This window comes from Oncorhynchus keta, chromosome 29, assembly GCF_023373465.1.
Source record: "Oncorhynchus keta strain PuntledgeMale-10-30-2019 chromosome 29, Oket_V2, whole genome shotgun sequence".
Classification (NCBI taxonomy): Eukaryota; Metazoa; Chordata; class Actinopteri; order Salmoniformes; family Salmonidae; genus Oncorhynchus; species Oncorhynchus keta.
The window spans coordinates 7,492,571-7,514,800 of record NC_068449.1 but is presented as its reverse complement, the minus strand read 5'-3'; the positions used below and the strand labels follow the sequence as shown (position 1 = coordinate 7,514,800).

Here is a 22,230-nt window from a genome sequence, read left to right as displayed (position 1 = left end):
TGATTGTGTGTGTGTGTGTGTGTATGTGGTGTTTGTGTGCGTGTGTGTGTGTTGGCAGGGTATGGTTTATTATTTCAGCTTGTTGGGTCAGAGCTCATGTCTCCAGAGAACTAAGAACAGTTCATAGTCATACTCATTCATCGCACACACACACACACACACACACACACACACAAACACCACACACACACACACCACATACGCGCACACACGCATACACACACACATACGCATACACACAAACACCACATACACACACACACGCACACACACACCACACACACACAAATATACACACGCGCACACACACACACACACACACACACTCAGTGGGTGTACATAATGAGTTTCTTCTGTCTTCTAGCATCTGAGAGAGACAGCTCTTCACTTGGCTGTGAGACTGGAGGAGAGGAGCTCTCTATCCCTGGTGGACTTCCTCATACAGAACAGGTGTGAGCGCCCCCTAACGCCAGACCCCTCAACGCCAGACCCCTCAATAACGCCAGACCCCTCAATAACGCCAGACCCCTCAATAACGCCAGACCCCCAATAACGCCAGACCCCCCAATAACGCCAGACCCCTCACTAACAACGCCAGACCCCTCACTAACACCAGACCCCTCAGACCCTCCCCTAACGCCAGACCCCCTCACAATAACACCAGACCCCTCACTAACGCCAGACCCCTCACTAACGCCAGACCCCTCAATAACGCCAGACCCCTCAATAACGCCAGACCCCCAATAACACCAGACCCCTCAATAACACCAGACCCCCAATAACACCAGACCCCCAATAACACCAGACCCCTCAATAACACCAGACCCCTCAATAACACCAGACCCCTCAATAACACCAGACCCCTCAATAACACCAGACCCCCCAATAACACCAGACCCCCCAATAACACCAACGTGATAACACAAAGGCGGTATCAGAAAACGTTACTCACCATATAATCCGTGCTCCCTCCGTTTTATCGTCTTAGTGGGCCCTATGCAGACTTGAGATAAGTAGACTTAACATGTTGTTAAGTCAATTTATCCCCAGTCTGAATCGGGCCCAAAGTGAATTGGAGGAGAGGATCCGAGGTCCCTCACTCAGACCTCCTCCAACCAATGGCGTTGAAAGGAGTTTAGGGAACAAGGAAAGGAGGAGGCAAGTACTGCATTTCAGCCCTGCCACAAAAGGACCAGCTGACATCATGTCAGTGATTCTCTCGTTAACACAGGTGTGAGTGTTGACGAGGACAAGGCTGGAGATCACTCTGTCATGCTGATTGAGTTTGAATAACAGACTGGAAGCTTCAAAAGGAGGTTGGTGCTTGGAATCATTGTTCTTCCTCTGTCAACCATGGTTACCTGCAAGGGAACACCGTCATCACTTCTTTGCACAAAAAGGGCTTCATAGGCAAGGATATTGCTGCCAGTAAGATTGCACCTAAATCAACCATTTATCGGATCATCGAGAACTTCAAGGAGAGCGGTTCAATTGTTGTGAAGAAGGCTTCAGGGCACCCAAGAAAGTCCAGCAAGCACCAGGACCGTCTCCTAAAGTTGATTCAGCTGCGGGATCGGGACACCACCAGTACAGAGCTTGCTCAGGAATGGCAGCAGGCAGGTGTGAGTTCATCTGCACACACAGTGAGGTGAAGACTTTTGGAGGATGGCCTGGTGTCAAGAAGGGCAGCAAAGAAGCCACTTCTCTCCAGGAAAACATCAGGGACAGACTGATATTCTGCAAAACGTACAGGGATTGGACTGCTGAGGACCGGGGTAAAGTCATTTTCTCTGATGAAACCCCTTTCCGATTGTTTGGAGCATCCAGAAAAATGCTTGTCTAGGGTATACTGGCAGCAATATCCTTGGCTGTGAAGCCCTTTTTGCGCAAAGAAGTGATGACGGCACATGTTTGACAGAGGAAGAACAATGATTCCAAGCACCACCTTCCTTTTGAAGCTTCCAATCTGTTATTCAAACTCAATCAGCATGACAGAGTGATCTCCAGCCTTATCCTCGTCAACACTCACACCTGTGTTAACGAGAGAATCACTGACATGATGTCAGCTAGTCCTTTTGTGGCAGGGCTGAAATGCAGTGGAAATGTTTTTTTGGACATTCAGTTAATTTCCATGGCAAAGAGGGACTTTGCAATTCATCTGATCACTTTCATAACATTCTGAAGTATATGCAAATTGTCATCATTCAGACTGAGGCAGCAGACTTTGTGAAAATTAATATTTGTGTCATTCTCAAAACTTTTGGCCACGACTGTACAACGTAGGGAATTGGGAGCCATTTTGGGACACATTCTCTGTCACCAGCATTGACCTTTAGTACCGTCTTACCTACACCAGCCCCCGGAGACATGCATGTACATCACATTGACTCCAACTGTCTGTCGCCACTTAACAGTGTATGTCTGGAGAAGAGGACTCTAGAGGGGAACACTGCTCTACATTACAGCGCCCAGCACCACAAAACTGAGTGCCTCAAACTGCTGCTCAAAGGAAAGGCTGTCCTCCACACAGGTACCTGGTACACACCTACACACACACCTACTGTATATACACACCTATACACACACACACACACCTACAGTATATACATACCTACAGTATATACACACCTATATACACACACCTACAGTATATACATACCTACAGTATATATACACCTATACACACACACCTACAGTATATATACACCTATACACACACACCTACAGTATATACATACCTACAGTATATATACACCTATACACACACCTACAGTATATATACACCTATACACACACCTACAGTATATATACACCTATACACACACACCTACAGTATATATACACCTATACACACACCTACAGTATATACATACCTACAGTATATATACACCTATACACACACACCTACAGTATATATACACCTATACACACACACCTACAGTATATACATACCTACAGTATATATACACCTATACACACACACCTACAGTATATATACATTTATACACACACCTACAGTGTATATATACACCTACAGTATATATACACCTATACACACACTTACAGTATATACACACATACAGTATATATACACCTATACACACACCTACAGTATATATACACCTATACACACACACCTACAGTATATATACACCTATACACACACACCTACAGTATATACATACCTACAATGTATATACAGTATGTACACACAGTGCCTTTAGTGCTTGTAAGCTGGGTTCAATAAGGATACCACAGGGACTTAACTGGTCTCTCCCTCCCTCCCTCCCTCCCTCCCTCCCTCCCTCCCTCCCTCCCTCCCTCCCTCCCTCCCTCCCTCCCTCCCTCCCTCCCTCCCTCCCTCCCTCCCTCCCTCCCTCCCTCCCTCCCTCCAGTGAACTCATCCGGAGAGACGGCTCTGGACATCGCCAGGAGACTGCAGCACTCCCAGTGTGTGGAACTGGTAAGACATGACTGACTGGGTTTAGGTTTATTTGAACATCTTGGTACTTAAGCAGAAATGAGCATAAAATGTGATATCATACAATATAAAACACAACGTAGAAGATATGATTTGCCTAATTCATCATCGTCATTAACAACGAAACACTAAATCAATAAATATGCGTATCAATGTTTTTTTTTTACAGTCATTTGCGTAGTTTGAGAGCTCTTGCCAAGAAAGGGACTGACTGACCCTGACTTTATACAGTCAACTCTCAGTGCAAATACAGCCTTTATGTTCCTTCTGGCTCCCTGTTTTCCCCTGCTAAACCTGCTTTGACCCCGTTCCATTTCCTGTCTTCCTATCCTTTATGGAGCAATAGATAACATGCTCACCCTCTCTGATTATGGTTAGGTGCTGGATTCTCATAGTCAAGTCCATAATGAAAGAAAGTGTTAATTTCCTGTCCTTGTTGTGATTTTACTGGAAAACCATTATCCATTATTTCCTGTTAAAACGGTGATAAGTCAAGTAACCTAAGTTGTTGTTTCAATACTGTTTCGTGACAGACTGTTAAAGGGCAACTCCGCCACTTTTCAACCTCACATTCACCATCTCAGCACCATACCCGTGTCTACATATGTGAAAACAGCGTGTTTCTATGATCTGCGGAAAAAGAAAAAAAAGTTAAATAAAGTGTTTTTTATTTTTAAATGCTTCTGTGACATCACAGGGTAAGATTTAAAGTAAGAAAGTGATTTTCAAAACCTGCAGTGAGTTTCTAGACAGATGGTTATTTTCTTGTTTGAAAACATTGTTTTAAAAAAACTGTTTAATCTTTAGATGATGTTATCGGGTAGACCTTTTTAACTTTATATTTATTTTTCTACAAAACGTAGAAAAGCGCTGTTTTCACATATGTAGACACTGGCATTGTGCTGAAGATAATGACAATGAGGTTGAAAATTGCCAAAAAATTGCCACAAAAAAAATATTAATGTTAATATTTAACATTAAATGTTAGCATAATTAATCCACTGGCCAGCACATGTACGATTTAGTTCTGGTTCATGGCTGGATGATATTTGAGTATTTAAAGGTACTGATAGGAGCAATGACTTGACTAGCTATGCTATGTTTGTAATCTGAGCAAAATATGGATTTGTAGCTGACCTGTGTGTGTGTGTGTGTGTGTGTGTGTGTGTGTGTGTGTGTGTGTGTTTGTTTTAGCTAGAGCTGGCCCAGAGTGGGAAGTTCAACAGTCAGATCCATGTGGACTACATGTGGGAGACACAGAGCCAGGACCTGTACGACAGCGAAGATGACCTGGATGAGAGGGTACAGACACACACACAGACACACCGAATACGACCTGGATGAGAGGGTAAACACACACACTAACCACTGTACAACCAATACACCAGTCCTCCTGGACCCCAACAGAACATTTATATTGTAACCCTGTGTAAACTCACCTGATTCAATTTGCCAACTAATCTTCAAGCCCTCATTGAGTTGAACCAGGTGTCTGGGGTTACAAAAGAAATGTGTACTGTACTGGTTACTGGAGGACTGGATATGGGAAACGCTGCACTAGAGTTTTATTCAGTGTTTACCTCGGTGCAACCACACATTTTACCTTTGTGTCACTCTGCTCATATCCCTCACTATCGCACGACTTAGACTTAGTCATGGGGCGGATGTTAGAATGGGGCGGGGGTGTTAGAATGGGGCGGGGGTGTTAGAATGGGGCGGGGGTGTTAGAATGGGGCGTGGGTGTTAGAATGGGGGAAGGGAGTGTTAGAATGGGGGGATGGAAAATGAGGGGGTTTTGGGGTTGGGGTGTTAGAATGGGGGAGGTTCTTAGAATGGGGTGGGGGTGTTAGAATGGGGGGATGGAAGAATGGGGGATGGGGGTGTTAGAATGGGGGATGGAAGGGGTGTTAAAATGCGGGGGATGTTAGAATGGAGGAATGGAAGAATGGGGTGTGGGGGTGTTAAAATCGGGGGGATGTTAGAATGGGGGATGGATGTAAGCTAGATGGAATTTTCACCATATTGTTTACTCTTATCCAATTATTTCAGAACACAAGGGCCTAGGGTGTAGGGGGTAGGGGTTGTTTTTGACGAAACCCCAGTGCCATGTTTGGCATCATATACTGACCATCTCCCCTTCCTCTCTACTCTTCAGGTGAACCCCTTACACAGGAACCTACGCTCCCCTCTGCCCTCCAAAGCCTCGCCCTCCCGCTGGAGCTTCGCCAACGCCCCCGTGGCGTGTAAGACCTATGAAAACGTGGACTTCCTTTACCGTAACCCCCCCAATAGTGCTCCATCTGGCATCCTCATGCCCCCGCCCCCTCTGCCCGCTAAAGCCATCATGAGAGGTGAACACACGCATTGACATGAGCAGTCTGTTTCAGTCAGTTTTCTTCCATTTGGTGCTGAAATGAACAAGACCCTGGAAAGTGGTCTAGTATAGTTTATAGTGGGTGTTTGAGTCTCGTAGCTGAGAGAGCTGTCTCACCTCTTCATCCTGGTCCTGACACACCTACAGGAAACACACACATCTGATCTGTTTCCATTAGATCTGCAAAAACTGAAATAGGGGCTCTATCTCAAATTATCTTTCCCTCTCCTCCCATCCCCTCTCCTCTCATCTCCATTCCTCTCCTCCCATCCCCTCCTCTCCTCCCATCCTCTCCTTCTCCCATCCCATCTCCCATCCCATCTCCTCTCTTCCCATCTCTCCTCCCGTCTCTTCTCTCCTTCTATCTCCTCTCATCCCCTCTCCTCAAATCAAATGTATTTATATAGCCCTTCTTACATCAGCTGATATCTCAAAGTGCTGTACAGAAACCCAGCCTAAAACCCCAAATAGCAAGCAATGCAGGTGTAGAAGCACGGTGGCTAGGAAAAACTCCTTAGAAAGGCCAAAACCTAGGAAGAAACCAGGCTATGAGGGGTGACCAGTCCTCTTCTGGCTGTGCCGGGTGGAGATTATAACAGAACATGGCCAAGATTTTCAAATGTTCATAAATGACCAGCATGGTCAAATAATAATAATCACAGTAGTTGTCGAGGGTGCAGCAAGTCAGCACCTCAGGAGTAAATGTCAGTTGGCTTTTCATAGCTGATCATTAAGAGTATCTCTACCGCTCCTGCTGTCTCTAGAGAGTTCAAAACAGCAGGTCTGGGACAGGTAGCATGTCCGGTGAACAGGTCAGGGTTCCATAGCCGCAGGCAGAACAGTTGAAACTGGAGCAGCAGCACAGCCAGGTGGACTGGGGACAGCAAGGAGCCATCAGGCCAGGTAGTCCTGAGGCATGGTCCTAGGGCTCAGGTCCTCCGAGAGACAGAACGAAAGTGAGAATTAGAGAGAGCATACTTAAATTCACACAGGACACCGGATAAGACAGGAGAAGTGCTCCAGATATAACAAACTGACCCTAGCCCCCCGACACATAAACTACTGCAGCATAAATACTGGAGTCTGAGACAGGAGGGGTCAGGAGACACTGTGGCCCCATCCGATGATACCCACAGACAGGGCCAAACAGGAAGGATATAACCCCACCCACTTTGCCAAAGCACAGCCCCCACACCACTAGAGGGATAACTTCAACCACCAACTTACCATCCTGAGACAAGGCCGAGTATAGCCCACAAAGATCTCCGCCACGGCACAACCCAAGGGGGGGCACCAACCCATTTCATGTCCTCTCCTCTCTTCCCATCTTCTCTCCTCCCATCTCATTTCATACCATTTTCTTCTTAACTGTATTTGAGAACCTTCCCTCGCATCTTCCTCACCTTTTGAGGAGGCAAGGATGTGAGGAATCAAGGAAGGACAAATTGAGAAAGAGACTGTTTTGTATGGCTGTTTCGGTCTCTGTCTCTCACTCACCTGGTCCTGTCTCCCTCTCCCCGCACCCCCAGGTCGCTCGGACCCCCAGATCTCCTTGTCCACCAAGGAGGGGGTAAGCAGCAGGTGCAGCTGCTCCAACCCAACCCCCCAGTCCAGCCCCCCCTCCCCCATGCTGGAGGGTCAGGGGGGACGACCACCCAAATCACCCCACGGCCAGGGCATCCTGGTGAGGGGGCAGAGACAGACCGCAGCCTGGGAGGGTCAGGCCAATACTGGGTCAGGGTCCTCAGACAGAGACAGCACCAAGTCTAACAGTAGTTCCAGCTCCCCTCAGAACCATATAGGACCTGTCAGGTAATCCTAAAATACTTCCATAACTGACAAAGTAGGAGATCAGTGTGGTTTAGTAATGTTATGGCGGATAGACTCCCTCTATTCCTGCTAATGTCAGACTCCTTCCTGGTCTTCACAGTAAAATGTTTGTATTCATGATTTGATTTCCCTTACTGTTAGAAATGAATAGTCAAACATATATATATATATATATATATTTAAATGGAAGAACCCTAGAGTTAAGAGAGAGAATTCATCAGTTCTGAAGATGACTGCCTTCGGGCAGCAGTTTACTGGCAGATAAAATGACCTCACAGTGCCCGCTGTTGAAGCCTAACAATTCTCTATGAGCTGAGCACATAGCACATTCTAACAGTAATGAACACCTACTTTGTCACTGTCCCAAAAAAACTCCCAGTGAGCAAAATAATGAATTATATATTTTTAAAAATCATTAATGTTACAAAACTTTGCAATTACATTACATGCACACTGGATTACATTATATGAAAAGACATGGGAACACTTTATTTGGACAGTAACATTTCAACTGTCTATCTACTAACCTTAACTCTTATCTTAACCGTAACATTTTACATTTTAGTCATTTAGCAGATGCTCTTATCCAGAGCGACTTGCAGTTGTGACTGCAGACATTTTGTCCATCCTGGAAACATTAGCAAACAGTCTGTTAATAGCATTTACAGATGGAAAATCCAAACTATCTAAATCCAGTAGGACCCATGTAGGTACTCTGTGTATCTATGAGTAGGTGAAGTGTTTTACCAACCTGTTCCTGTCCTCCTCCCCAGCTCAGAGAAAACAACATCGTACAGGCGGACCAGCAGCGGAGGACAAGGGAAGTGTTCTGCAGCCGTGACCTCGGCCGTGACCTCGGCTGTGACCTCACCCAGCTGTGTGGCGCTGGGCAGCCAGGAGGAGCTGTACTGCAGCGTGGTACCTACTGGTCCCGCTCCCAGCGCCACACCTGCGGCCAAATCCACCTCCTCTCCGATCACTGTGCGCCCTCGCAGAAACGCTATGGTAGGACACGCAACATGACCTTACCACTAATACTGTAGCATCATTTCAAACACTGACAACAAATCCACCTCCTCCTCTCCGATCACTGTGCGCCCTCGCAGAAACGCTATGGTACGACACGCAACATGACCTTACCACTAATACTGTAGCATCATTTCAAACACTGACAACAAAACCACTGGTATCTGAGTGAAAATGGTATCTATATATGGTATGCTAGTTAGAGCATGGAATGAAATAAATAATGCTCCCATACGAGAGAAAAAACATATTTAAAATATATATGTGAAATATAAAGAATGTATATATTTTTGTTGGGTACTCTGATAGAAATACATTTTCTTCAGCTGCTGCATGTAACCTATTGTCAGTTGGTTGGTATTATTATCCTGCAACATCACTATTAAATGTCAGTTTAAGGCACAATAACGTAAATGTTACATTTAAAAAATGTTTTATCTATAACCTTTATTTAACCAGGCAAGTCGGTTAAGAACAAATTCTTATTTACAATGACAGCCTACACCGGCCCAACCCGGATGACGCTGGGCCAATTGTCCATCGCTCTATGGGACTACCAATCACAGCCGGATGTAATACAGCCTGGATTCGACCCAGGGACTGTAGTGGCGCCTCTTGCACTGAGATGCAGCGCCTTAGACCACGGCGCAGCGAGTGGCGCACATTGAATAGTGATGTTGCAGGATAATAGTGACCAACCAACGGACAATGGGTTAGACGTACAGATCAGTTGTCTGATCTGTAGCGGGACACTAGTATGCACAAGAGCCTGACGGAGTAGCGTGTGTATCCGCCAGGTGTCTCAGAGGAGGCCTACCCAGAAGAGGGTCAAGGCCCTGGTGGACTGCAGAGCTGTCAGCTCGGACCAGCTGGCATTCTTCAAGGATGAGGTCATCATAGTCACAGCCACCGAGGACCCCCACTGGTGGGTGAGTAGAACTACACTTCTATTTTTTTTACCTCTGTAAATCCGTTGTTACTTTTAATAAGCACAGCTTTAAAATAGAGAGTTGAGCTATTTGCCTTTCTGTATTAAGCCAACCATGTTTTAACTTATATATTATTACATAAAAGGCAACTGGAGGGTTTTCCTTCTGCGCAAACACAAAATCCATAGCCATTTCATTAATGTCCGTCTATCTCAAATCTATTACCTGTGTATCTTCTATCTAGTCGGTCAGTGATCTTGATTGTTTCTGTACCTCCAGGTCGGCCACATCGAGGGCTATCCATCCAGAAGTGGGACATTCCCTGTGAACTATGTCCATAAACTGGGGACTGACTAGTCATATACCGGACGCCCTATCCCCTACCCTAGCTCCTAGCCTATCCCCTAGCCTCTACCCTAGCCTCTACCCTAGCCTAGCCCCTAACCTAGCCTTGCCCCTTGCCTAGCCCCTAACCTAGCCCCTACCCTAGCCCCTACCCCAGCTCCTAGCCTATCCCCTAGCCTTGCCCCTTGCCTAGCCCCTAACCTAGCCTCTACCCTAGCTCCTAGCCTATCCCCTATCCCCTACCCTAGCTCCTAGCCTATCCCCTAGCCTCTACCCTAGCCTAGCCCCTAGCCTAGCCCCTAGCCTTGCCCCTTGCCTAGCCCCTACCCTAGCCCCTAGCCTAGCCCCTACCCTAGCCCCTCTACCCTAGCCTAACCCCTGCCCTGTCCCCTACCCTAGCCTAGCCCCTACCCTAGCCTGTCCCCTACCCTAGCCTCTGCCCTAGCCTGTCCCCTAGCCTAGCCCCTACCCTAGCCTCTACCCTAGCCTAGCCCCTACCCTAGCCTCTACCCTAGGCTAGCACCTGCCCTGTCCCCTACCCTAGCCTCTGCCCTAGCCTAACCCCTGCCCTGTCCCCTACCCTAGCCTCTGCCCTAGCCTGTCCCCTACCCTAGCCTGTCCCCTAGCCTAGCCCCTACCCTAGCCTCTACCCTAGCCTAGCCCCTGCCCTGTCCTCTACCCTAGCCTAGCCTGTCCCCTACCCTTACTACGTCACTTACCTAGGACACAAAAAAAGGCTGGAATGGACTCTCTTGAAAGCAACTCATTCAAAGACAACACAAAAATGCTTGCTCGCTTTCCTGGTAATTTCTTGTGAGAGAATATTCTGAACCACTTTGATGTATTGTGATCTGATGACTAGAGACTCCCATAAACTGTAATTGTATATACAGACAGTGCACTTAAGGAAGTCGCCATAAAGAAAGAAGGGATGAAAGAGATCATATTACAGGAAGGAATGCCACCCTCACAACCCGACAGAAGAGAGTGAAAACGCTTTTGACCTCTAATACCTGTGTGCTTTACATCTGTAAAGGGATATTTTTAGCACACCTTACCGCACAGGATATTAAAGGCATGTTTTTACCACATCTTACCGCCCAGGGTATTAAAGGGATGTTTTTACCACACCTTACCACCCAGGGTATTAAAGGCATGTTTTTACCACACCTTACCGCCCAGGGTATTAAAGGGATGTTTTTACCACACCTTACCGCCCAGGGTATTAAAGGGATGTTTTTACCACACCTTACCGCCCAGGGTATTAAAGGGATGTTTTTACCACACCTTACCGCCCAGGGTATTAAAGGGATGTTTTTACCACACCTTACCGCCCAGGGTATTAAAGGGATGTTTTTACCACACCTTACCGCCCAGGGTATTAAAGGGATGTTTTTACCACACTTTACCGCCCAGGGTATTAAAGGGATGTTTTTACCACACCTTACCGCCCAGGGTATTAAAGGGATGTTTTTACCACACCTTACCGCCCAGGGTATTAAAGGGATGTTTTTACCACACCTTACCGCCCAGGGTATTAAAGGGATGTTTTTACCACACTTTGCTTCCCAGGGGAAATTATAAGAGCAACAGCTGTAGCCACATAACTGCTGGAATACCTGTGATACAGACTGCCTGCGCGTGTGTCTGAGATTATAACCATACCATTGGATTACCTGGCAATGACATACATACAACACTGGAGTCTGGAGGAGTGAGATCGTGTGCTGTGGGAGCCCTAGAAAAGAGGATGAATAGCCGGCATTGTCCACTGCCTTCCTGGAAACTAAGGAGACTTAAAAGATTCATGCCATGTCAGTCACGGTACGTCGGGACTCTGAGCCAGATGCAATGAATACCTGCTCAGTGACCGGTGGCGATTATGTCTGGGGCTGGAACGACCTGGAACTGAAAGCGCATTTGTGGCTGCCAGCCTGTCTCCTGGGGCTCCAGGGTTCTCTGGCTGCCGAACTGAAATGGAACCCCAGTGTCTAAGCTGGTTTTGGGCCAGACTCCAGCTCTGACTGGGGTGGGGGGGGGCTGGCTGGAGCCTGGGTTATTTGGTTTTCTCCGTCTCCAGAGGAGTCTGTCTTCCTACAGTCGGCAGGGGAAAGGAAGAGACTGTCACCGCAGTGAAATACACAAAGCTGGGTTGTATTCAGTAGGCACCAAATGGACTGAAACAGGAAAAGACTACCTGAACTTGTCCAATAAGAAATGCACATTTTTCATATTAGTTTGCCCTAATGAACATGACCCAATTCTAGTGCCTTTTTCCATACAGTAGATCTCGGTTCTGGGTCTATACTAAAGGCATGGACAGTTGGACACTACCACATTGTAAAGAAAAGAGAAGTTTGTAGAGAATTGTAAATAGATATTATTACACCCATGAATTGTGATGGAAGGATTCCATATCGCTAACCATAAGCTAGTATTGAGACAATAGTTGTTTTCCTAGTCTCTTGAGCACCATAACTCTACAGTGTAATTACATTTTACTCGTGCATACTCACATCTGACCACTCCCATTCATATTAATTCATATTTGTCATGTTCTGAATCTGCAGTAAAGTTATATTAATACATTGCATTGTGTGTTCCAGCATTCTATTAATATTCTAGAACTAGATTCTAGTGTTACTTAATGTACCAGGATTCTATTAATATTCTAGTAATTCTAGAACTAGATTCTAGTGTTACTTAATGCACCAGGATTCTAGTAATATTCTAGTAATTCTAGAACTATATTCTAGTGTTACTTAATGCACCAGGATTCTGTCTCCTAATATGGTTTCAAAGTGCTTTAAATGCCACTAATAGCGATTGAGAGAAAGTGTAACTCAGTATTGGATCTCAGGCTGTTAAGCATCTTATACAACTGGTTTATCTGTCCACAGGTGAAGCTACGCCTGCAGTGGGTGTGGAGGGCTCTCTACAATAGGGCTGACAACAATAAAAAACCTTTATAAGTATCAGTTCCTTTTCAGCCATGAAGGTGTTTTCACGCCGGTTTGCATTCCTGTCGCTACTGTAGACAGGGGTTATTGAGGGTTTGTTTAGCTTTCTCTAGATCCAGTCACTGTTGCCAATACCTACACAAGTAAGTAGATAAGTGCATGATTGTCAATGGAACCAGGAACAGACTGAAAAGTGAGGGCAGACCGTTGAGTACATGTTGTGCTCTGTTCTACAAAGGTAAAAAAAAAACAGCTGTTGCATGTTGGAAACGTTAATATCATGCAGTGTTGAAGAATGACTGAGGATCAGAATGAATGCATTGTTATGTTCACATACTGTCATGTTAATGCTACTTGTGAACATCACTTCGGTTCTGTAGACTCTTATGTGTCAGTAGGGCAATATGGCATGGCGGCTGGACTAGCGGGGCCCCAAAGGGCCCAGTCAGTATGGACTAGCGGGGCCCCAAATGGCCCAGTCAGTATGGACTAGAGGAGCCCCAAATGGCCCAGTCAGTATGGACTAGAGGAGCCCTAAATGGCCCATTCAGTATGGACTAGCAGAGCCCAGTCAGTATGGACTAGAGGAGCCCTAAATGGCCCAGTCAGTATGGACTAGAGGAGCCCTAAATGGCCCAGTCAGTATGGACTAGCAGAGCCCCGAATGGCCCAGTCAGTATGGACTAGAGGAGCCCCAAATGGCCCAGTCAGTATGGACTAGCAGAGCCCCAAATGGCCCAGTCAGTATGGACTAGCAGAGCCCCAAAGGGCCCAGTCAGTATGGCCTAGCAGAGCCCCAAAGGGCTCAGTCAGTATGGACTAGAGGAGCCCTAAATGGCCCAGTCAGTATGGACTAGCAGAGCCCAGTCAGTATGGACTAGCAGAGCCCCAAATGGCCCAGTCAGTATGGACTAGAGGAGCCCTAAATGGCCCAGTCAGTATGGACTAAAGGAGCCCAGTCAGTATGGACTAGCAGAGCCCCAAATGGCCCAGTCAGTATGGACTAGCAGAACCCCAAATGGCCCAGTCAGTATGGACTAGCAGAGCCCCAAATGGCCCAGTCAGTATGGACTAGCAGAGCCCTAAATGGCCCAGTCAGTATGGACTAGAGGAGCCCTAAATGGCCCAGTCAGTATGGACTAGCAGGCCCAGTCAGTATGGACTAGCAGAACCCCAAATGGCCCAGTCAGTATGGACTAGCAGAGCCCCAAATGGCCCAGTCAGTATGGACTAGCAGAGCCCCAAAGGGCCCAGTCAGTATAGTCAGTATAGACTAGCCCACTTACTGTTGTTCTTCCATGTCTTTATCATTTTTAAACCTTATATAGATAACTGCCTCTATGGTTGAGACTTTGTTTCACATGGTTTCTGTGCTGACATTGTAAGATAGAACATCAATATAATGGAGTATTTGTAATATAGTAAATGTGTTTTGCTCTCTGTCCTTTCCATGTTACGAGATTATTAAATACCGTTTTAACATCTGTTTTTTACACTATATTCAATATTTGTATTATGAAAAGTAACTTTCAGGATGGATTTAATTATTTACATGTTTTGATGCATTAAACTTTTGTTCTTGTACATAATGCATGAGAGAGAACAATGTAAAATATTAATGGGCTTTGGTGTCCAAAAAAATAAAGGGATAAGAGAGTGTAGAACACATGCAATCCATCTCAGTCATTCTGATTAGATACTGGAACTAAAAAGATTATAAATGTCATCATCTGACGCACGCTCATATTGATGCACTACACCTGCTCGTCCAACTTCTCATTCCAAAATCATGGGCATTAATATGGAGTTGGTCACCCATTTGCTGTTATGACAGCCTCCACTCTGCTGGGAAGGCTTTCCACTAGATGTTGGAACATTGCTGGGGGACTTCCATTCAGACACGAGCATTAGTGAGGTCGGGCACTGACGTTGGCCGATTAGGCCTGGCTCGCAGTTGGTGTTCCAATTCACGCCAAAGGTGTTCGATGGGGTTGAAGTCAGGACTCTGTGCATGCCAGTCAAGTTCTTCCACACTAATCTTGACAAACCATTTCTGTATGGACCTCACTTTGTGCACAGGGACATTGTCATTCTGAAACAGGAAAGGGCCTTCCCCAAACTTGACAGCACAGAATGGTCTAGAATGTCATTGTGTTCTGTAGCATTAAGATTTCCCTTCACTGGAACTAAGGGGCCCAGCCCAAACCATGAAAAACAGCCCTAGACCACTATTCCTCCTCCACCAAACTTTACAGTTGGCAGGATGCATTCGGGCAGGTAAAGTTCTCCTGGCATCCGCCAAACCCAGATTCGTCTGTCGGACTGCCAGATGGCAACCAGGAAGTAGAACATTCAATTGAATGAATACCTAACTGAAACCAAATGTCCCATGTCCCCAAACCCTACTTTACCTTACAACCCCTCATCCAAATCCCCTAGGATTAACACAGTACAGCCCACGTTACCGAGCACAGGGATTGCCATTATACAGTAAGATCACTCTCAGGATCACAGCCTTTTACTGAATGCTCTTACTGTGTGTTTATGTACACACATGAAAGAGAGCAGGTGTATATGGGATAGTCTGGTCCTCAGAGTAGACAGCAGTAGAGGAGCTTGGATCGCCAGGTGGCTGGATGGATCGTTATCCCGGGCTAGCGTCAGCCAGGTGGTTGTGTAAGTGACAGATATGACATCACTCTTTTCTCAGAGGACGGAGGGTCAGGGTGGTGCTGAGGCAGTCAGGAAGTAGACCCGTATTTCTCAGAGGACGGAGGGTCAGGGTGGTGCTGAGGCAGCCAGGAAGTAGACCCGTATTTCTCAGAGGAAGGAGGGTCATGGTGGTGCTGAGGCAGTAGACCCGTATTTCTCAGAGGACGGAGTGTCAGGGTGGTGCTGAGGCAGCCAGGAAGTAGACCCGTATTTCTCAAAGGAAGGAGGGTCATGGTGGTGCTGAGGCAGCCAGGAAGTAGACTCGTATTTCTCAGAGGACGGGGGGGTCAGGGTGGTGCTGAGGCAGACAGGAAGTAGACTCGGGGGGTCAGGGTGGTTCTCAGAGGAAGGAGGAGGGCATGGTGGTGCTGAGGCAGCCAGGACGTAGACTCGTATTTCTCAGAGGACGGAGGGGTCAGGGTGGTGCTGAGGCAGCCAGGAAGTAGACCCGTATTTCTCAGAGGAAGGAGGGTCATGGTGGTGCTGAGGCAGCCAGGAAGTAGACTCGTATTTCTCAGAGGACAGGGGGTCAGGGTGGTGCTGAGGCAGACAGGAAGTAGACTCGTATTTCTCAGAGGACGGGGGGTCAGGGTGGTGCTGAGGCAGCCAGGAAGTAGACCCGTATTTCTCAGAGGAAGGAGGGTCATGGTGGTGCTGAGGCAGCCAGGACGTAGACTCGTATTTCTCAGAGGACGGAGGGGTCAGGGTGGTGCTGAGGCAGCCAGGACGTAGACTCGTATTTCTCAGAGGACGGAGGGGTCAGGGTGGTGCTGAGGCAGCCAGGACGTAGACTCGTATTTCTCAGAGGACGGAGGGGTCAGGGTGGTGCTGAGGCAGCCAGGACGTAGACTCGTATTTCTCAGAGGACGGAGGGGTCAGGGTGGTGCTGAGGCAGCCAGGACGTAGACTCGTATTTCTCAGAGGATGGAGGGGTCAGGGTGGTGCTGAGGCAGCCAGGACGTAGACTCGTATTTCTCAGAGGACGGAGGGGTCAGGGTGGTGCTGAGGCAGCCAGGACGTAGACTCGTATTTCTCAGAGGACGGAGGGGTCAGGGTGGTGCTGAGGCAGCCAGGACGTAGACTCGTATTTCTCAGAGGACGGAGGGGTCAGGGTGGTGCTGAGGCAGCCAGGATCTCTTTATTCCATGTGTAACTCTGTGTTGTTGTATGTGTCGAACTGTTATGCTTTATCTTGGCCAGGTCGCAAATGAGAACTTGTTCTCAACTACCTTACCTGGTTAAATAAAGGTGAAATAAATAAAAATTTAAAAAAAATCTGTCCACGTAATCTTATTATGATCAAAATGTCAAACCTGGACCAGCAATGTGTGGCTCTCGCTTTAACTGGTGAACCACACAGGACCCACAACAGCAACAGACATCAGCCACATGGCTTAGCCGTGGACAGGATGTACAGTATTAAGAGATACAGCATGACAGCTAAGCTGCTAACATGATATACTGTATGTGATGGTGTCCTATCACCAATCATCCTGACTATCATATACTATCATGTAGTCACCAAAAAAGTTTAAACATCAAAATATATTTTATATTTCAGATTCTAAGTAACCATCCTTTGCCTTGACAGCTTTGCACACTGTTGGCATTCTCTCAACCAGTCCATGTTATGGCAAGAACAGCTCAAATAACAGTCCATGTTATGGCAAGAACAGCTCAAATAACAGTCCATGTTATGGCAAGAACAGCTCAAATAACAGTCCATGTTATGGCAAGAACAGCTCAAATAACAGTCCATGTTATGGCAAGAACAGCTCAAATAACAGTCCATGTTATGGCAAGAACAGCTCAAATAACAGTCCATGTTATGGCAAGAACAGCTCAAATAACAGTCCATGTTATGGCAAGAACAGCTCAAATAACAGTCCATGTTATGGCAAGAACAGCTCAAATAACAGTCCATGTTATGGCAAGAACAGCTCAAATAACAGTCCATGTTATGGCAAGAACAGCTCAAATAACAGTCCATGTTATGGCAAGAACAGCTCAAATAACAGTCCATGTTATGGCAAGAACAGCTCAAATAACAGTCCATGTTATGGCAAGAACAGCTCAAATAACAGTCCATGTTATGGCAAGAACAGCTCAAATAACAGTCCATGTTATGGCAAGAACAGCTCAAATAACAGTCCATGTTATGGCAAGAACAGCTCAAATAAGTAAAGAGAATCAACAGTCCATAATTAAAGACTTGAATGTGAGTCAATGCAGAAAATTAAGAACTTTGAAAGTTTCTTCAAGTGCAGTTGCAAAAACCATCAAGCACTATGATAAAACTGGCTCTCATGAGGACAGTCACAAGGATAAGTTCATTTAGAGTTACCAGCCTCAGAAATTGCAGCCCAAATAAATGCTTCACAGAGTTCAAGTAACAGACATCTCAACATCGACTGTTCAGAGGAGACTGCATGAATCAGGCCTTCATGGTGGAATTGCTGCTAAGAAACCACTACTAAAAGACACCTATGAGAAGAAGAGACTTGCTTGGGCCAAGAAACATGAACAGTGGTCATTAGACCAGTGGAAATCTGTCCTTCGGTCTGATGGGTCAAAATTAGACATAGTAGTAGGTGAACGGATGATCTCTGCATGTGTGGTTCCTACCGTGAAGCATGGGGGAGGTGGTGTGATGGTGCTTTGCTGGTAACACTGTCTGTGATTCATTTAGAATTCAAGGCACACTTAACCAGCATGGCTACCACAGCATTCTGCAGCGATACACCATCCCATCTGGTTTGCACGTAGCGGGACTATAATTAGTTTTTCAACAGGACAATGACCCAACACACCTCCAGGCTGTGTAAGGGCTATTTGACCAAGGAGGAGAGTGATGGAGTGCTGCATCAGATGACCTGGCCTCCACAGTCAACCGACCTCAGCAACCCATTATTCTTACTTTATATACAGTATTTTGTATTTTTCTCCTCAGTAGAGCTTTGAGAACTCTGTAATGAAAAGCTCTATACAAAATAAATGTATTATTTTATTACTATTATTATTTAGCATCTAAATGGAGATGAATAATGATTTTATACTGAAGTTTGATCAAATCACATTGCCAATGTGGACACTGCAGTCAGATTGCTACCTTGTAGTCTCATAGCTTTGATGTACCATGTGAATGACACAACAATATTACAGATGAATGCTTTTTGATTCTCTTGACTGGAGATCCACAACATCATGGAGAAACCAGGCATGGTACTCTGGGACAAACATGACTAGAATTATAAACTAACAGGTATTAGGCCTAAAGTGATTCTCTATGAGCAAAATATGTTAAAAATGTGTTTCTGGTTGAATATGCATATTTTCAACATCTTGCTGTCATTGGTGGGCAATGAGGAGCCAACACAGTGATGATGTCATTTCCTGTCAAAGTTTATTATACAGTACATCCAGACCCATTGGAGAAGGTACGGCTCCCTCATCCCGATCATGACCAATACATACATTCTTCAGAGTGGACAGTACAGGCAAAGTGAGGTGCACCAAATAACTAAAGACTTGACTTCAGGACAGATTACAAATCAGGACAAAATCCTGAACATCAGACATTCCAAGGAGAAGCCAATCTTTTGGACGCATGATGGAAGATCTTGCATCCTATTGGTCAATGGGGTCTCTCGACACACTTGGTACTGGTCACGTTCAGCACCGTCCCATCTTATAACTCAAGTTTAATATGGGTATTGTAACAAGCTCAACCCAGGATGTTCTTCATTCAGAATGGAATACACATGTCACGTCTGGCATTTGTCTGCTGATGCTTCCAGCAGCATTATGGGTGTTTTGTTATCAGGTCCCTTGGCTTCCTCTCTGCAGGATGCATGGATCGTCTCATTATGTCATTACGTCATGAGCCATTTCAGTTATGCTGAGCAGGCTCTGTTTTTCTGCTCTGGTGCTCCAAGGTGACAGACTACTACCTCTGTACCAGTCGTGACAGGCCAAATGCGTCACTTCAAAGGAGGGAGAGAGGGGGAGGAGAGAAGGAGAGAGAGCGAGGAGAGAAAGAGAGAGGAGAAAGAAAAGAGACATTTGCCCAACAGATGTAAGAGCTGATTTAAATGTCAAAATGTGCATGGGTAAGCAATAAGCATTCTCACACACTCTCCAGGAAAATAGACCACATTCCAGATTGCCTTAATTCATTTTCTCTCCCCCAACGAGCAGTATACTACCAGTCCCTCCCTGACAGAACCGAGAACAAATTGTCCTGAACAATGTAAAAAAGCCCATTTTTCTTGTCTTTACGGAACATTGTTCATTTGTTTAAACTCTGCACTAAAGCCTATGATTAAATTATGTATTACAAGCAATTTGTCACTTTAGCAAAACATTCTAGAATGCAAAAGCCTTATTCAAAGCAATGAGCATCAACACATTTTATCAGTAGAGCTTAAAATACATCTAAACGTATTTAAATGGAAATTTAATAATGAAGGACATTATATAATTTAAAATAAACAGATTAAACCCGGTTTAAAAAGGACTATTAGGCTGCGTTTACACAGGCAGCCAATTTCTGATATTTTGCCGAATTATGGGCAAAAGATCTGATCTGATTGTTCAAAAGACCAACTGTCAGAAAAAGATCAGAATTGGGCTGCCTGTGTAAACGCAGCCGTACGTTAATTTTAACAGAAGGAAACGCTCACATCATAAATGAACCATTCAACACAATAGAAGATAAGTACATTCATTTACAGAATAGTCATATTGTCATAAAACTTGTTTTGGACCTGTGGTTGATGCAGAACGCTTGATATTATTTTAGGCTATCTTTAAACCAGTTCTGATTGACAGTTTTGGCTTAGCTGTATGCCTTTAATAGCCTGGTCCCATGTCAGTTTATGCTGTCCGACATTGACTATAAGAAAAGGTAAGACACCACAAACAGATATGGGACTGGACCAGGCTATGCCTATCTAACCTCGTTCTACCATTTATTTTGTTTGATGTTAAACAAAACGAGAGCACAGCGGCAGTCAGGACTGTGGATCAGGCGAATGTCTATCATGGAAGCCTCTGAAAATGTGGCTAACCAAGATACTGTATTTGACTCTGCCGAACTGTCCTTCAATCAGTCATACATTCAAGGGGAAATGTGTCCCTGCAACTCAATTGTGCAGAGAGGAGGGAAATGATTCAGATAACCCTGAAGCAAGGAGGATACATTTAATTAAACACATTTTAAGACGAGGTTTGTTAAGATATCCAGACAGAGAGTCGTATTTTCAACCACAGGACTTTAACAAGTTAAGGGAACAATATTTATTGAGAAACACATTTAAACAATACATTCATTCTGCATGTGGGCCCAGAGCTCTTTAGGAAACGTAGTATTTCATAGCAAAACGCAACAACAAAAGTACAGCGCTGAAAATATTGCATGAGTTTCAATGTATTCCAACATGGACATTGGTTATCTGGTTGTCATCGTTAGATCAATGGTCATGAATTCATGATTTTACATTTAAGTCATTTAGCATTGACGCTCTTATCCAGAGAGACATACATTTTAATACTTTTTTCATACTGGTCCCCTGTGGGAATTGAACCCACAACCTTGGTGCTGCAAGCATAATGCTCTGCCAACCGAGCTACACAGGACTCCATCCTCACACTAGTATATACACATACATTGTATAACGCGTTTAATGAAGAACCTTTGTAGCCTGTAGACTTCCAGTATAATTTAATAATATATGTACATAAAAAAATACAAGGTGTTTGGGTCTGAAGCATACAATAGGAATTATTCTTGTCTCTGTCTAGCTTACAAATAACAGGCAGTAATTTACCCTAATCAATATGTAAGCCTATACAGGGGGGGGTGGGGGCAAACTACCTACCCTACAGCACCTGATGTCACAGGAAGGCCAAAACAAATCATCAAGGACAACAACCGCCCCAGAGGCACTGCCTGTTCACACCGCTATCATCCAGAAGACGAGGTCAGTACATGTACATCAAAAGCTGGGACCGAGAGACTGAAAAACATCTATTTCAAGGCCATCATACTGTTAAACAGCCATCACTGACACAGAGGCTGCTGCCTACATACAGACTTGAAATCATTGGCCATTTCAATAAATGGATCACTCGTCACTTTAATAATGTTTACATATCTTGCATTACTGATTACTCATATGTATATACTGTATTCTATTCTATTCTACTTTATCTTAGTCTATGCCGCTCTGACATTGTTCATCCATATGTTTAGATATTCTTAATTACATTCCTTTAGATGTGTGTATTAGGTATTTGTTGTGAAATTGTTAGATATTACTGCACTGTCAGAACTAGAAGCACAAGCATTTCGCTACACTCGCAATGACATCTGCTTGCCATGTGTATGTGACAAAACTACATTTGATTTTATTTGATGCAATAACGTCAATAATATTAAAATGTCTGTTTGCTGTTTAATCGTCTTTTTAACCCCTCCCTCTCACGTGACTGACTGTCATCCTTTTGCACAAATCATCCACCCTCCGTCTCTCAGCTAGCCTATCATCTTGTTATACAGTACATACCCTACCT

General features: G+C 45.2%; 1 protein-coding gene and 1 long non-coding RNA gene across 7 annotated transcripts in view; one reads left to right on the top strand and one right to left on the bottom strand.

The window, feature by feature from the left end:
* The window catches only part of LOC118362131 (arf-GAP with SH3 domain, ANK repeat and PH domain-containing protein 3-like), a 66,889-nt gene extending 56,822 nt beyond the window's left edge, over nt 1-10,067 (top strand). For 2 of the 4 annotated variants that reach the window (XM_052485846.1, XM_052485849.1), the window contains exons 18-26: nt 365-450; nt 2,415-2,530; nt 3,396-3,463; nt 4,676-4,783; nt 5,637-5,832; nt 7,385-7,667; nt 8,459-8,690; nt 9,509-9,640; nt 9,920-10,067. In XM_052485846.1, the coding sequence (XP_052341806.1) occupies nt 365-450; nt 2,415-2,530; nt 3,396-3,463; nt 4,676-4,783; nt 5,637-5,832; nt 7,385-7,667; nt 8,459-8,690; nt 9,509-9,640; nt 9,920-9,997 (1,299 nt within the window). In that variant the 3' untranslated portion in view covers nt 9,998-10,067. Of the gene's footprint in view, nt 1-364; nt 451-2,414; nt 2,531-3,395; nt 3,464-4,675; nt 4,784-5,636; nt 5,833-7,384; nt 7,668-8,458; nt 8,691-9,508; nt 9,641-9,919 lie in introns of those variants that run through there. The other 2 variants (XM_052485848.1, XM_052485850.1) reach the window with 2 other exon arrangements.
* An 822-nt stretch (nt 10,068-10,889) lies between these two features.
* LOC127913568 (uncharacterized) lies at nt 10,890-12,321 on the bottom strand. Of its 3 annotated transcripts, none has more exons than XR_008086052.1 (3): nt 11,429-12,321; nt 11,156-11,350; nt 10,890-11,038 (listed from the first exon to the last, which is right to left on the bottom strand). It is a non-coding gene; the product is annotated as an uncharacterized LOC127913568 (long non-coding RNA). The 3 variants fall into 3 exon arrangements; XR_008086051.1 differs by having other exon boundaries at nt 11,195-11,350; XR_008086053.1 differs by having other exon boundaries at nt 11,234-11,350.
* Nucleotides 12,322-22,230: the final 9,909 nt, after the last annotated feature.